The sequence below is a fragment of the Triticum urartu genome, chromosome 4A (genome assembly GCF_056163025.1).
Source record: "Triticum urartu cultivar PI428250 chromosome 4A, HENAU_Tu73, whole genome shotgun sequence".
In the NCBI taxonomy this organism is placed as follows: Eukaryota; Viridiplantae; Streptophyta; class Magnoliopsida; order Poales; family Poaceae; genus Triticum; species Triticum urartu.
Genome location: NC_141876.1, coordinates 574,793,284 through 574,810,234, shown reverse-complemented (window position 1 = coordinate 574,810,234; position 16,951 = coordinate 574,793,284). Strand labels below are relative to the sequence as shown.

General features: G+C 44.8%; 1 protein-coding gene across 5 annotated transcripts; it reads left to right on the top strand.

Annotated features, from left to right (window-relative positions):
• The first annotated feature begins 3,191 nt into the window (after positions 1-3,191).
• LOC125552877 (transcription factor bHLH144-like) lies at positions 3,192-8,138 on the top strand. Of its 5 annotated transcripts, none has more exons than XR_015601678.1 (3): positions 3,192-3,552; positions 3,654-3,768; positions 7,025-7,123. XR_015601678.1 is itself a non-coding variant. In XM_048716580.2 (3 exons), exon 3 carries the CDS (start codon positions 7,122-7,124, stop codon positions 7,836-7,838), a length of 717 nt encoding a protein of 238 aa, XP_048572537.1. In that variant the 5' UTR covers positions 3,210-3,547; positions 3,649-3,768; positions 7,025-7,121; the 3' UTR covers positions 7,839-8,138. The 5 variants fall into 5 exon arrangements, 2 of the variants coding, with proteins under 2 accessions (XP_048572537.1, XP_087375162.1); XR_015601677.1 differs by having other exon boundaries at positions 3,193-3,552; positions 3,649-3,768; XR_015601676.1 differs by having other exon boundaries at positions 3,195-3,547.
• The last annotated feature ends 8,813 nt before the right edge of the window (positions 8,139-16,951 follow it).

Below are 16,951 nucleotides of genomic sequence, written 5' to 3'. Positions count from 1 at the left end.
GAGAGGCTTAGTTTCGGACCCTGGAACTCTCCAATAAATGATGTTCTTTGCTGGCAAGACACCCATGGTAACGTATTCATTCAGATATTGTTCAGTGACAGTAGAAGCGACCCAATCGCAGGAGGTGGTGGTCTTAGTCATTTTTTGCCAAGTTAAAACCTGAGAGTGAAGAATTGGAGGATTGATATTATGATGATAAACCGCCCAATGATTAAGCAAGCAAGTCTATGGCTCAAGACTAGTTATGCATGCAAGATGGATTATTATGAGTGATGGGGGTTAGTAAGCATGGTTAAGCCAGCAAAGCATCAATAGGTTATCCAGTCATGGTTGTTGATTAAGAGGATATTGGAGGCTTAAACATTTATGAGTAAGCCGGCTGGAATTTGGCAGGTTACAAAATATATCGCTATGAGCCGCCTATGCAACAGTGATCATGACGACATCTACAGATCTGGATTCTAGTGAAATTTTACTAAGTGCTGAACAAACAAGTTTCACGGATCCTGCTTATAATTTTGGATGTACATCAGTTCGAAAAACAGGCAAAAATTGTTAAACCTAAAATATGAAGGACGAACTACTGTGTTGAGAGATGAATCTTAGAATAGAGGAATGGATCTATGATGAGAGGCAGTTACTAAAAATTGCTACTGCATGGTTTTTATGTTCTATTGGGATCCAAACAAGCAGTATATTGGAAGAACCACAGGCGAGTGCGATGTACACCGACGAGCACCGATGAACGACGAAAACCCTAATGCGGATTGAAAGCAGGGGAAGACGAAAACATGGCGATGCTGATGAATAGCGGGAGGGCGCCGCATTTTTCTGGTCAGAGTCAGGTTGATGCAGCGGCCGAGTGGGAGTCGCTGGTGAAGGTCGACGGCGGCGGCGGAGCTCCGTAGGCTTCGATGGTCGCGAGGAAGAAGAAGGGAAAGAGGCAGGGGTAAAAGTTGAGAAAAGGGGCCCCTATCCCTATTTATAAGGAAGTGATAAAATGGCATGCACAGAAATCGAGGAGGTAGAATGATTATCTTTGTAGTGCGGGTGCCTCGATTCTTGGATGGCCCATTAAGATAAAGATCTGTTGTGATATCATGGGTTCTGTGCATATTTAATGTGCATGAGGTCATGGCGGATTACAATGATTCTGTTTACATGATGTCAGGGCGGCTTACGATGGTTCGGCTCGTGTGATATTACAATGATTTATTTAAAGATTCAACATTGGAGGATAGTCTGTCAATTAAAGCAGTGGAGATTGACATGAACAAGTTCAAATCAATCTGGAGCCTAGTGTTGGGGATATAACCCCTAGGTATGACCCGCCATGCTGGGGCCGGGTTACACCATTGGCGGTTTAATACAAAGAAGATTCAAGGAGGCCCAAGAAGAAGTATGAGGACAGCGACTCTTGGAGGTAGACCTAGTGAGGGCCCAAGACATGAACGCGTGAACCGCCATATGGTGGCTTGCCTGCTAAGGCAAAGCGATTTAGAAACCAGGCGGGTCACGTTGTGTGATCTGGTTCGGACTCTTGTAAGCCGCCGGGTTTCGACCTGTGTATATAAAGGCGAGACCCGGCGACGGCTTAGGCTAAGGGACAATCAATCGAGAACTAGGTCAAGCGTATTCGCTCCCTTGTAATCAAAACTCAAGTAATACAACTGGAAGCAGGACGTAGGCTTTTACCTCGTTGTGAGGGGTTGAACCTGAGTAATCCTTTGTGTCATTTTTCCCGTTCAACCCCTTCAAGCTAACCTATGGTGCGATGGATCTACTCCTAAGTCCTTTCACAAGGGCATCTGCCGTGACAAAACCACGACACCGGCGATGGTGGAGCGAGCGCTGTTGCTGCAACCGGTGCACCCAACCTCTGATGTGCAGCGGACCTCGTGCACACTGGCAAACCAGGCATCCCAGTACGGGGAGTCCACCGCATAGTCAGGTGTCGCCGGCACCAGCACCCTGTCGGGGTTAAGGTGCCAGTCGTGCGGCATGTTCACATCCGGTCACAACGCCGGGATGCGGTGCTGCCAGTGCTGGTGACACCGGTGGACATGGAGGTACAGCCACACGCGCTGGTGCTGGCATGCCCAACGAGGAGGTTGCCTCATGGTCGTGCTTGCTGCCGCGGCCGAACTTGCCGAACAACCTCATGATGGCTAGCGCTTTGCTGGTGGGGCGAATTGGGGGGGGGGGGGCAATAGAAGACGAAACTGGGAAGAAAGATGCGGACTACACTGACCGGTCCCCCACATCGGCATTTAAAAGGATGGCGTGGACTTCACCGCCTCTTTGACGAGCGGGCCCATGCGCATGCATGCCATTTAATAGGACCGGCGGCGGTAGTCGGATGGCCGGCACAGGGGCCCGAGGCGGACGCTAAATTGTCGCGCGGCGGTTCCTCTCAAGTCCGTGTGGATGCAAATCGCACTCAAATTTAGGGCAGAAATTTATGAGTGAATCGATGTGTTGGACCCACAGATTCAAACGGACATGCGTGAACAAAATGAGTCGCCGCGTTGGAGTCGCGTAATGATACAACTAGTGAACAAGGATTCCCCTCGTCGGGGTCTCTGCAGGGGGAATCTCCACTCACTCACTGCTTCCCTGTTGCATGCCCGGTTGCCCATCGGGGCAAGCCCAGCTGCCAGTACCCCTCGGGCATGATGGCGGCTATCATCCCGCCCGCCCCGGCGCCTACCCTACCGTCGTCCGCCCCTAGACCACCAGCAGCAGCAATCGATCGATGTCCTCGGCGGGCACGCGCATCGTATCGTATCGTATCCGACGGGCAGCAGCAGCAATGCAGCGTCCCCTCCGCCGCCGGGTGCCGGCCTCCCACGCGTTGCCGCACGTACCATACTCATGGTTCCCTCGCCCAGACGCACTGCGGGGGCGTGCGTGCGTGCGTGCGTGCGTGCTCGCTCGGGCCTGGGTTGAGCTGGAATGCTCTGCCACGATGCCCACCTCCACCTCCGTCGACCCCCACGCACCGCTGCCCAGCCGCCCCTGCCGCGCCGACATGCGGGCCACGGGCCCCGGATGGGCCCGCGCGCGCGCGAGTAAACAAGGGGCGCCGTGTGTCGCGGGGCGCCTGGAGGGCTTTGGGCGCGGTGGGCAAGCGGCACGCGCGCGCACCCACGGGCGGGGAGAGCACGAACCCATCGAGTGCGCACGTTCCCCCCCTCCCCTCACCCCCCGCCCCATTCATTCATTCGTCTCCATGACTGCGCTGCTCGCATCCTCCATCCAGCCCCTCTGTCTGCATGCATCTACTCAAAAGCAGTGCAGTGCAGGCATAAAAGAATCGCACACCCGCCCAATCCCAGCATCCAACGCCGTCCGCTGCTGGGTTCATCCGCTGTATAAAACCCTCCCCGTGCTGCCCATCCATCCATCCGCTCTGTCCAGCAGATTTCATCGCCTCTCTCTTCCCTGTCTGTCCCCTGCTCTCCTCCAATCTCCTCTGCTTGCTCATCGTCCGCAAGCAAATTCTTCTCGAGAGATCATACATCGTCTGCTTCCTCGTCGTCGACTGGTATGGTAACCACACCACACAGCATCGCCATTACATCCATCTCGCCGCTTGAGCGCGCGCAGTGCCTGAAGCCCCTGTGTTGTTATTTCCGTGTGATGCAGAGCAGGATGCCGTGGGTGTTCTTCCTGTGATCGTTATGAGAAGTGGCGCCTCGCGTACTACTACGGATTGTTGATGCAAGTTTGCCGAGTGAGGACAGATCCTCGCGCGCCAGAAAACTAGTAAGCTGCTTGCACAATGTTCCACTACTTACTTTCAGATTAATTCTTCGTGTTCCTAGCCTTCGAGCATCAATCTCCTGCTTGTACTATTTGCTAGTGGGAGCGGGAACCATGCATCATCTTATCTTGTATAGTTTTTTCTTCTTTTTTTTGCGAAACTATCTTGTATAGTTCTTGATAAGCAGCTTTCTTGTCTATCGGCATAGGTTTTCGGCAAATTAGTTGGATATAATTCTCTTCTTCTGAATCTGTCAATGAAAGTTCGAAGCCCTTCGCCAATGTTTTTTATAAAAAGAAAAAAAAAACTTGAGTAGCATGTAGGAAAGGAAATGCCAGCCGTAATGCTGTTGCATGCAGATGGTAAAGTGGTGAGCAGGACCCACATTCGACGTCCACGGGCGTGTTGACAAAGTTGCTTGTGAGTGGTCAAAAGAGAAAGAGACGGCGTTTTCAAGTGTGCGCTACAGTAGTGCCCTTTTGTTTTGCATTTGTGTTGGTCAAAAGATGGGAGTTGCAGCTAGCAGCAGCAGCAGCAGCACAGGGGATCGTGTTCTTTGCTTGTTTGCAAAACAACTTGACATGCGTAGCTAAAATAAGTAGTAATACTGTGGTAAATTCAAGTTAACGATGAGTTATATAGATCCAAAGGCACAAGAAATTCCAGCTCAAAGATAAAGGGCACAAAAATTAAACTAATCCATAAGGCCATTTGTCACCTGTAATTTCGCATAACCGTGCCCTCTCTAGTTCATCCGGTTCTTGTAGCCACTATCTTTTCCTATGTTTCTTGATTCCGTGTGGGAAAAATAATCAAGCAAACATAGGACATCTGTCTTTCCATATAGAAGAAGTGAATTGACAATTAATAAGAAAAACTTACCAAAAACAAATACGACACATGCACACTCACCCTGTCCGGAGGCTGCATACAAAATGAGTGTACGACTTTGCCACCCAATGACCAGAGTCGGCATCCTACAACACGACTTGGAGCCGCCGCCCCGCCTTACATGAAACACACACACGCCGGCTCCAAGGCCGCGTACCAGCCGAGTTGACGACTCTGCCATCCAAACGATTAGAGTGAATAGTCAATAAACCCACACTAGAGTTGCCGCTCCGGCTTACGCACCAGCCTCGGGGCCACAGACCTACCTATGCGACGCTGAAGCTACAAAACACACACAGGACACTGCCGCCAAATAGAAGACCGGACCTCTAAGGCAACACATCCATGGGAGAACCGACGGGTACGCCACGGACGCCTGCTCCGGCCGAAGCCAAAACATGGATTTTTATCTGGAGAAGTTCGAGACCCAAACGACAGGAGAGGTGAAGGAGCCCCACCCCCATGACGATGCCTCCAAGGAGGGAAACAACGTCATTGGAATCTACCGAAGTCAGTGCGATGCTTTCACCTAGCACTCACCAAACCCCAAATCAATGGCGCCCAGTCTTCAACCGAGTCACAATAACCATGCATCTTGGACAACTCGACATTGCGCCACCACGGTGCATGATGTCCGTCAATGTTGAGCCGCCTCAATTGAGCAACCACTCACGCTACGCGACCGCATACGGTGCCCGAGGCAGCATTTGACGGCCGATAGCCGCCCCACCCTTGGGCCCATCCACTGACCACCACCAGTGGACCACGCGCGATGCAATGCAACGTCGCGCCTGCCACCGAGCTGCAACCACCCTACATTGAAGCGTGACGACAATCACATGAATGTATTGTGTGTTAGTGTCACCATGAACCATGACTCGTGCCTTAGAGCGTTTACGGTATGATCTCCTTCTCGCGGAAAAGAAGAGTGTTATGCTCATTTAATTGTCTTAAGTTCAATATTGATCAAGGACAACCTAAGATTTTTTTTCATATAAACCAGCAATGTGTGTTGCCCATCCATGTAGGAAACGCCGTATTGCGGTTATCTAATAGTTATACTATTGAATGTGCATCCTTCCCCTAGACTGCATATCCCACACTTTCTTGATCAACTCGGAAAGCCCTCTCTAATGAGCCATCAGACTTGAACTTAAACTTATGGTTGCGGCTTGACAAAATGGCGGAACAAAGTCTATTGGAAGTGGAGCATGATCCGACAACGACTTGATGCGTTCTAGCGCCCAGACCAATACAAGGGGAAACTTAAAATTCCAATTAGTGGTAGCCAGGACACGTTCAAGCTTCTCATAAGTAGAATCAACACGACGATTTGCCCAGGTGACCTGATGGCTCGATATGTCGATCTCTATCAAATCCAAATTGCTAATGACATCATTGAACTGAAGAGGTCACCGATTGTCAAAATGGTCTTTATTCTTTTCTCGGTGATAATGAAGATATTAAAATTCCCACAAATTAACATGGATTATGGTTATCACTACAAATATTGACCGGTTCCTTAAACTCCTCCTGAGCAACACCATACACAACAACTAAGCCCCATAAGAAGGTGTCATACTTGTTCTAAAGGTGAAATTTGATGTGATACTCCCTTTGAAACAGCGCACGCATACATCAAGAATGGAAGCCAAATAAAATTCCACTCGATCGTCCATATGCAGGTAAGACATGCCAGACATAGCCGGAACCACATGAAAGATGGTCTAGGACATGTTTCTAAAAAACACGTCTAGTGGATTTCGAAATGACCACAAAGTCTAAATCGTGACCCCTCACACAATTGATAATATGTTTATGCTTAGCCAAGTCACTCAACATCTGCTATTTCAAAACATGTCTCTCATGAGGAATCATCTTTAAATTGTAAAGCCTAACTTACGCGGGCTGTAGTATGATTTAAATGTTGCATCATTAATTACTTTGTACTCTTAATCACATATTGCACTTTAATACCTTTTCCTTTTGCCGAGGGTTATATGCTACTCCCTCCGTTCACTATAAGATGTTCTAACTATTTTAAATAAGATGTATATGACGTGTTTTTAATGTGTTTATTCACTTATTTTAATATGTACTCCCTCTCCCAAAATTTTGGGAAGGAGGGAGCACTATGTAGTTTATATTAATAAGATATCCAAAACGTATTCTAATAGTGAAGCGGAGGGGGCAGTAGTGTACTCATGTCCTGTTCTGGCATGTATGCACTTCCTTTCCAGTCCTCGTTTCGCTCTGCTCTCACACTTGATAATGTATCATAGTACATCGCAGTTCCATTACACTGATGCTTGCACTTCTTTTCTTTTAACTTCTATCTGATTGTTTGCTCGTGCCTACCACTTGCAGGCCGAATACTTCAGTCGAAATCAACACCATTTTTCTCGAATTCCCCACAAAACCCATAAACATCTCTAGGAGTTGAGCAGCTCGCAGCAGTGAAGTGATGCAGGGAGGTCCAGGCTACGGGTACGGCGGCTACGGCTACGGTGCCGGCTATGACATGACCGGGTACGGCAACGGCGGAGCGTACTACACCAACGACCGGTACCCCACGCCGGCACCGGCGCCGGCTGCCTATGAGGACCCGCTCGCCGGTCGGAGGCAGCACGATTTCCCGGCGCCGCTCACTGGGCTCGAGTTCCAGCCGTCGGATGCCTGCCCCAAGAACTACGTCATCTTTGATCAGACCTACGACCGGAGCAGGGTCATGTACAACCCGTCGCTGCCCAACAACTTCGGTTCCTCCGGGGGCTATGACCAGCACGGCAACAACGGTGGCTACGATCACGGCAAGGGCACCTACTACGGCGGCGGCGAATGCTCGATCCGGCAGAAGGAGGACAGCGGCGAGATCGACGCGCTGATGAGCTCCGAGGAGGAGGACGACGTGCTGAGCACGGGTCGCACTTCAGGGAGCCACGGCGAGGGCTCGCCGGACTCCACGTGCTCCCCCGGGTACGTGGTGAGCGTCAGCCCGAGTGGCGGCGGAGGTGGCGAGAGGAAGAAAAACCGGATGAAGAAGATGATGAAGACGCTCAAGGGGATCATCCCCGGCGGCGACCGGATGGACACGCCCGCCGCCCTCGACGAGGCCGTCAAGTACCTCAAGTCGCTCAAGGTGGAGGCCAAGAAGCACGGGGTGCGCGGATCAAGAAGCTAGATAGCGACCTCACATGGCAACGCAGGGCGACTCAATGAGCTCAATGATGGGGGCGGAAGACCGGGTAGCTTGGTGCTCCTTTTTGCACTGCCAGTGCCATGATTTCACCTCGTGGAGCTCCCGAGGATCAGTGCAAAGGAATGATGATGGATGGTGTTGTAACTATCAGGCCGATTATATACACCGTGTTTTTGTTTATCCCCGTTGGGCTCCGCACTGCACAGTTGCTTACCATGTTGTTGTTGTTTTGCGCTTAGTGCTTTTGAATAGTGTTTGTGTTTACCTAGGCACATATTACCATTTCACTAATCAAGGGTACCCTTTGCAATGATTATTCCCACCTTGGATTGAGCATGTGTGTCATAGCAACCTGGGAGTTTTCTATTTTTTTTTTATATTTTATCTCTTAAACCATGCATCCAAATCCTGAACCGTTTTCTCTATTGAATTCTCGCGTCGAGATCATTCAAAGTAGATCTCATGTCAATAGATTTCAACGAATCCTTTAGTTCTAGAATAGACAGCAAAAAAAAAGCTGAGAGCATATTTTTTTTACTTTCTTTCTTTATTGGGAGGCACAGTTGTGCCTCATATAGAAATAATATGTGCCTTCATGAGAAGCATATATGTGCTTCTTACGGAAGCAAGAAAAACACGTGTTTTTTTTTTGTTCCGAGAGACAATTGTGCCTCTCGCGGAAGTAAATATGTGACTCCAGGAGAAGTAAATTTGTGCCTCCTGTGTGAAAGAGAAACAAAAACACATTTCTCCCTCTTCTGAGAGGCATAGCAGCGCCTCTCAGAGAAGAAAATATGTGCCTCCCATAGAAGCAAAAAGAACATGTTTTTTTCCTTTTCCAAGAGGCACAACTTTGTCTCGTCCAAAAGCAAATGTGTGCCTCCCGTGTAAGAAAATAAAATACAATTTTTTTTACCTTTTTCATGCGGAAGCAAATCTCTGCCTTCACAAGAAACAAATTTGTGCTTCCACGGAAGAAAAAAGGTGTTTTTTCGTTAAAATTTTTTCTCCAAAACCTAGGAAAAACTGGGAGAGAACTAAGAGCCGAAAAAGGGGAAAACCCCCCAAAACCTGTATCGAAAAATTAAAAAAAATCCAAAGGGAGCACTCAATATGCGACACATGGCGGTGGCTGAGAGCTCATGACCCACCACCAAAGTGACCCTTGGGGGGCTCCCGCAAGGGGTATCCGTTGATTAATTCTCCCCATATATTAGCGCTCAAGATTGGTGGGCCGCCTACTGAACCAGTCCAGTGAATTATGCGTAGTCACCAGAACTATATACCGCTTATAGCAAAATGAAAGAAGCTCTCTCCTGGAGCATCCGCAGTAATGGGTCGGCCACCCACTAATGCACAACTAAAACAAGAAAAGCAGAGAAAAAGATTGGTGGGCCGCCTACTGAACCAGTCCAGTGAATTATGCGTAGTCACCAGAACTATATACCGCTTATAGCAAAATGAAAGAAGCTCTCTCCTGGAGCATCCGCAGTAATGGGTCGGCCACCCACTAATGCACAACTAAAACAAGAAAAGCAGAGAAAAAGGGAGCACCGAGGGATCGATATCAAGTCTCCTCGGTGTTGAGTAGCGCTGCTAGCCATTGAAGCATTTGTCCGATTTCATGGTAAAATAGAAGACGCGGCCAACTTGAGGGAAAAGAGCGGGAATTTTTTTTTGGTTTTTTCTTTGTTTATTCATTGTTTTTCTTCGTTCTTCCTCTGTTTTCACTATTTTTCCCGTCTTTTTTTGTTTTCTTTGTTTCTTTCTCGGTTTTCACTGATTTTTTTTATTTTCTTTCCTTTTTTCTTCATTTATTTGTTTCTTTTTCGTTTTTCATCGGTTTTTTTGTCTTTGTTTGTTTATTTCACAGTTTTCACTATTTTCATTCTCTTGCATTGGTTTCTTCCTTTTTTTTATTTTCTTTCTTGTTTTCGTTGTGCTTCTTTTTTTTGTTGAACAAATGTTAACATTTTTTAGTACACATTCAAAAAAATTCATATACATCAGAAATATTTTTTATATACACGTTTAGCATTTTGAAATACATGATTAACGTTTTTGAAAAGTTATATTTTATATCTACTTTTTTCTATACACATTGCACATTTCCGGTATATATCTATACATTTTTATAATACAAATTTATTTTTTTAAAATACAAGATTAATATTTTTTAATATATGGTAACATTTTTTCTATACACATTTAACATTTTTCAAATGCTTGATTAACATTTTTAAATACAATATTAAAAGTTTTTGAATACATGGTCAAATTCTTTCAATAAACATTAACATTTTTCAAATGTTTGATAATATTTTTCAAATACAAGACTAATTTTTTTAATACATGGTTAGCCTTTTTCTCCATACACATTTAACATTTTTCAACTCTTATTTAACATTGTTTTCATATTCTTGATTAAATAAATTTTAAATACGTGATCACCCTTTTTCAGACACGTTGTATATTCTTTTGTATACATGAGAAACATTTTCTCTGTAGACATTTAACATATCTCAAATGCTTGGTTAACATTTTTTTCAAATTTATCTAAAGTTTTTCTTATAATATATTTATTTAGAATAATTGGAAGTATAAGCAAAAGCAAAAAAAAAAAACAAGGTTGTGGCCTCCCACGCTTGGGCCAGATTGACACGCGGCTTCCCTCACCATAAGCGCCTTAAGCTACGTGTATTTGTGCAGCAACATGGAGCACACCCTTCGTTGGACTTTGTGCTCAGCCCAGTTATCTATTTTCTTTTTTTCTCATCCGCACCATGGATTCATGGGAGCAACTAGTTAACGAGCGCTCATTTGGGAGCCTCGCAACAATCACTTACGGGTGGGCTGAGAGTGCGCCACTTGACGCGCTCTCAGCCGCCGTCACATGTCGCGTTCTCGGCGCTCACTCCGATTTTTTTTTATTTTCTACCACACGTTTGTTGCTTTTTAAACAGTTTTTTCCGGGTTTTTCAACTTTTTGTTTTCTATCGGTCTTTCTTAGCTTTTGGAGCAAAAAATAATATCAAAAATAAAAATTTGCACGTAAAAACATGTTTTTTTCTTCCGCGAAAAGCACGGTTTGCTTCCGCGAGAGGCACGGTTTTGTTTTCGCGAGAGGCACAGCCAGAAAGGGAAATATGTGTTTTCTATTCTTTTTTACCTACCGCGAGAAGCACGGTTTTGTTTTCGTGAGAGACACGGTTGTGCTTTCGCGAGAGGCTCGGCCGTGTCTCTCACAAACGGAAAAAACGTGTTTTTTGTTTTTTTTCTTCTGTGAGAGGCGGTGCCTCTCGGAAACCAAAAAAGTGTTTTCTAAGTTTTTTTTCTTTTGCGAGAGGTACGGTTTTGCTTCTGCAAGAGGCATTGTTGTGCTTTCACGAGAGGCACGATTGTGTCTTCCGAAAACGAAAAAAACATTTTCTGTTTTTCCTTCCGTGAGAGGCGGGATTTGCTTCCGCGAGAGACATGATTGTGCTTTCGCGAGAAGCACGGACGTGCATCTTTCGGAAAGGGGAAAAACCGTGTTTCCGGTTCAGCTTTTCCCTCTGGTTTTTTTAGTGAAAAAAAGTTTGTCAAAAGATATCAATATAGGATCTAGTTTTGAAGATCTCAATGTGAGGAATCCAACGGCGAAAATAATTCAAGATTTGAACACACGGTTTAAGAGATAAAATGTTTTGAATAAACGAATCTACGAAAAAAAGAAAAACTCACATGTTGCGACAAGTGACGCGTTGTGCGCCACTTGTCACAATATGAGAAGGTGTGAGTGATCTTTGAAAAAAATACTCCTCAATTAATGATTTCATGAACATCATGCGGAAACTCATATATGGCGTTTGTGGCGCCAGCAACCTCAGCTAACGTCCACGCGCATGAGCTATCGGCCGGCGCAGCTAACATCAAAAGAGCAGTTTACCGGCTCACCAAAAAAGCCTCGCTCGCTCGCCCTCGGTCACCTAGTTCAACCGGTCAACCATTGACTGGTTGACAAGTCAAAAGGGTTGATCGTTGAATTTTCGGAAAAATGAATAAAATTGAGAAAACCTACTCAATTTCTCAAAAGAAAGTTCACAAATCTGATAAAAGTTCATTGATTTTAAAAATAAGTTCACAAAATTTTAAAAAGTTCATCAATTTTGAAAAAAGATCAAGAATTTAGAAAAAAAATCGCCAATTTCGAGAAAAGTTCATGAATTTAAAAGAACATTCACAAATTTGAAAAAGGGTCATCGTATTTGGAAAATTCCATGCATTTGTAAGAATCATATAAAATGAGAAAATAAAAAGGAAAATTGAAAATAAAAAGAAAAAGAGAAAAGAGATAAGAGATAAGAGAAAACTAATTGGGCCGGCCAATATAGGAACTAGTGGAGTGGAGAGTGGGCGCCGGTTTGCTAAATGTTCTAAATTTGGGGCTTAAGGCGTCATATAGGATTTGCCTAACTATAGGTCTGGTCCATGTATGGTTTTTTCCAGCTGTTTTGTGAACTTTATGAAGGACGACTCCACAAGCTTTTTCTAGGGTGGTTTTCTCATGGTTTATCCAGAATATATTTTTTCAAACTCGTGGTTTTTTAAGAAGAATCATAAAGAGTGATCCTTTTCAAATTCATGATTTTTTTTCATATCCACAAACTTTTTAAAATTCATGAAAAGTTTACAAATGTGTGAATGTTTATAATTCATGTTTTCAAAATCATGAAAACAAATTTAAATTCATGTTTTTTTAAATTTCATGACTATATTCCAAATTTGTGAACTTTATCAAGTCTGTGAACTTTTTTTAGAGAAATTCAACGATCAATGGAGGGGGTGAGTGAGCTGCTCGTGTCGTTGGGCCGACCCACGTGGGGCACGTATGAGCGCTCGTTTGGCTTCCCAACGCTTGAAGTACTCGCTAGAAGGTCTCTGCGACCTTTGGTCACTAGTTTGTTGATTGTTTGTTCTGGGTTTGTATGCGTTGCATGTATCATGTGAAAATCTCTCTCTCTCTCTCTCTCTCTCTCTCTCTCTCTCTCTCTCTCTCTCTCTCTCCTAAACACACACATAGTCGCATGCTCGCTAGTGACCTCCATTTCTCTCTCGCGTGAAATAGCCATTGTCGTTTGTGATTCCGGCCGCCTCAAAACTATTTGGCGTTGTTATTCATCGGCTCGGCCCTGCCTTGCTCTCCTCTATCGGTTGACTGCTAATCCCTCTACCTTCTGTCCCGGCACATGCCTCGGCATCAAGCCCTACCTGCATCTCAATTGGCCAGCATGGTGGTCCAATGGTAACCGATGTCACCTCTTGCTGCTCGTTAGACCTCCGTGGAGCCACTCCATGAGGCCTCCCATGCCTCTTCAACTCCCTCTCCACCTTTGGTGCCATTACTGATGGGGGCGGCAGTGGGTGTTGTAACACGGTGAGGCGTGGCTACTAAATCACTGTCCCGATTTAGTCGTTGGCAATGGCATGGTTGCACAGAAGGAGGAGGGCAATGCTCCCCACGAGCAGACCCCCCCCCCCCCCCCCCCCCTCTCATGCTCCCATATCTTCCTAGAAACACCTCTTTGATGGGATCGTCATTGGCATGTGTATTCTCAATCGTCGGTGGTCCATTACATTATAATGAAAGTCCTTCCATGTACAGATGTAGCCCGTAGGACCTCGTGGATAGTTCATAGGGAGCTCCATAACTTGCTTTCCTCTGGCCATATGAGTTTTCCCCATGTTTCATAGATTTGGTTCTGGAGTAACCAATCATAAGTGTGGTTGAAGAACGAATCTAGATCCTTTGTTATGATGGTGTTGACTATTGCCATTGGAGTTCTTTGTTCCGTTGGTGATGGTCATTGACCCATTTTTTCTCAACAATAATTCTAGATATCAATTCCTGAACTTTCAGGTAACCACGGAGGATATAATGTTGGTAAGCCTTGTCACTGCCTCCTCTCCTCTATGCCTTGGATTATATATACACTATCAAGTATTTCTAGTTCATATTTAATATTCAAGAAATGATTTACACACCTCTGAAGTTTTACGGTGTATGGTTCTCTTCAAGCCATGATTTACATAACTTTGACATATCTCTGATAATTTATGCACAAATTTAATGGATTTCGATATATTTATGAACCATTGTCAGTTAGTGCATACATAACTAGCTTCTCTTTTACTAAATAGAATATATATGTATGTGGAGTTTCCGATTGATAGAGGTAATTGGGATACTTTTCACATAAACGTAAACGAAGGTACCTATTTTTATTTAAACCCGAACAAGCCTAGAAGAAAACAAAATAGGCATTAATTTATCCCATCTTGATTAAGCACTAACTGATTCATGCTAATAAACCAGATTTACATTTTGGGAGATCATACCACTACACTTTAACGATATGAGGATGACACAGTACTATCTCATTACCACCGATCTCAATGTCCCATTTTATACAATCTACAGGAGGTGCACCATGCAAGGTATCTTTTCTGGTCTCTGTAGATTCTAGATTCTTGCACAAAAGGTGTGCAAATTAATGAGAAATGATGATTGTTTTGCTTTAACAGGGCACCATGTTTTGTTGATTGCTATGGGAGGTGAGTTTGATAATTTTTTGTAATTAACCAGATGACCTAACTATGCTTTTTCATGGTAAGGCAAAGAAAATTGTTTCAGCACATGCTCTTTGGGTAGGTATTTTCAAGGCAATCATCAATCCTAAAACGTACACTCTATCCTCATGAGCACCTCCAAGAAACCGAGCTAGCATAACACCTTGAGATTTTACAAAGTCACTACAGGCGTCTCACAGTCGATGGAAAAGTCTTCTCCTACTGAACGAATATCGCCGTAAGCCTGCAATAAATTCAGAAATAATGCAAGCATCAATGTCAAGTATAGGACTTAACTCTGGTGGGCTAAGGATACCATTGTCCTTCTAACCATCTAACCACAGGTTGATCGCTAATTACATACTTCTTGATGTTATAGCTCTTATATGTTTGGTTGCTTTGGAACTGACGGGTGCTCATACGATTGGCTATGTGTCACGTTCATGAGAAATTGGTCAAAATTGCTCTTTGTACGGCTACCACAAATTACTGAAAAAACATGATATTCTGGGCGCAGCAAAGCACACAACTACCAACGCAATTGGGCATGCAACGCCCAAGTGCACGTCCAGCTAGGTAATCATTAATTTCACCACTTATCTTCAGTCCACCAGAGTTCAAGTCCTGAAGCTCGCATTATTTCTGGATTTATTTCAAAAAATTTGGCGATGCATTTTTAGTGGGAGGAGACGTTCCCGTCGATGACGAGACGCTTACGGCGACTTCGTAAATTTTAAGATGACATGTCGGCTCAGTCTTTCGAAGATGCTCATAGAGATAGGGTGTGCGTGTGTGTGCTCATAGGGGTGAATATATGCGCGTATATATGAACGCTTAAGTCTGTACTGATGTTAAAAAAAACATAAATATTCTCCTGAACCAACCTGATACACCAACGAGCCAAACAAAACAAGAGATTGCACCCAACTGCAAAAGCGTCCGATCTCTCTAGTCAGGCACACACTCAAAATATTTGAACAACGCGCCAAGTAATGCAGCACATGCAGGTAGGCTGTTGGTGGTGCCAGGAGTACGTACGTACACCAACGTATCACGTATGTATCCTTGATTTGTGCTACTGGCCCCTTCTCTCCAATAATCAAACGAGAATATATACGAAAAAAGCGCGTAGTACTACATACTACATCTATTATCTGTCAAGAAGTGCCACAGAATGCCCAAATAATTCCTGGCTGAAAGAATTTCTTTCGGAAGCTGCATGCATGCATGCACGCATACTTCACTCCACATGGCCACCAATTAACAAAGCGGAAATCAAAGAGAAGAGAAGCAAGTACTCCCTCCATTCGGAATTACTTGTCGCAGAAATTGATGTATCTAGACATATTTTAGTTCTAGATACATCTATTTTCGAGACAAGTAATTTCGAATAGAGGGAGTACTACATACAGAGAGAGGCCAAGGCCAAGGCCATGTTCATTTTTGTAGATCATATAGTATTAGGATTTCTCTCGGTTTGAAACGGTGGCTTGCTAGGCAGCGAGGCCATGTGTGCGTCATGTGGGCGGCAACCGAGTTGGAACTTGGAAGCGATCGAGGCAGCTAATCGCACCGCATGCAGTTGCAGTTGGTGTGGCCGCGTCCTCCCCTCTGCAATGCATGCATGATTGCGGTTGGGTGGGACGCTTGCATGCATGGCCACCTTCTTGCCTCCTCCGTCTGCCGGTCTGCCCCTTCTTCGTACCGTTGAGCCGGAGAAAACATTTTGCCACCCCACCTGAGCCAGCCCCCCTCTGCCTAAGCTAAATAAACAGTGTGAATTTATCCAATTTGTCCTATGTTCTATCTAGATTCTATAACAAAAAAGGGTAGATGGCCGAAAATGGCACTTTCGAGGCGGTTTGGCCTGATTTTTTTTTAATAAAGAGAGCTACCCCACCAAATTTTCTTAAAAAATTCACAATGTCTGATACTAAGGTCACCCCAAAGAAAATGTTCGATACAAAGGCTGCAAAGGAAAAACAGAAAGAAAATAAAACAATGCATGATCAACTAAAAGAGAAAAGAGCGTGAAACCAACATGTGATTGTATGGTTAGGAAGACAGTGGTATCATAACCCACCAGAGTTTAAGTTCTGATGCCCGCGTTTATTCTGAATTTATTATAAAATTTCTCTGGATTTATCACTAACCATCGACTTGAGCTATCGCGCATATCACACCTTTTCTCTATTTATAACAGCCAAAATATCATGCTTGAGGCAAAATTATGGGTTACGACATGTGCTAAGAAACTAGGGTGTTTTGTTGTACGAGAGTAATTGCCATGCCGTGTTGCAAGGGCGATTGTAAAAACTCTAAACTCTATTCTCCTCTTATTTAATGGATGAGGCAAATCTTTTGCTTCCGTTTCGAAAAAAAAATGCACTGAATTTTACCTAACTTAAGGCGGGCACTGCAAAATCAAATGCAACATGACACACTATCTCCCCACCGAATTATCTTCTCTACTAACCACAACGCGC

What these genes read in the sequence shown, in the direction of transcription:
- LOC125552877 (XM_048716580.2), top strand. Translation starts at nt 7,122, where the DNA reads ATGCAGGGAGGTCCAGGCTACGGGTACGGCGGCTACGGCTACGGTGCC.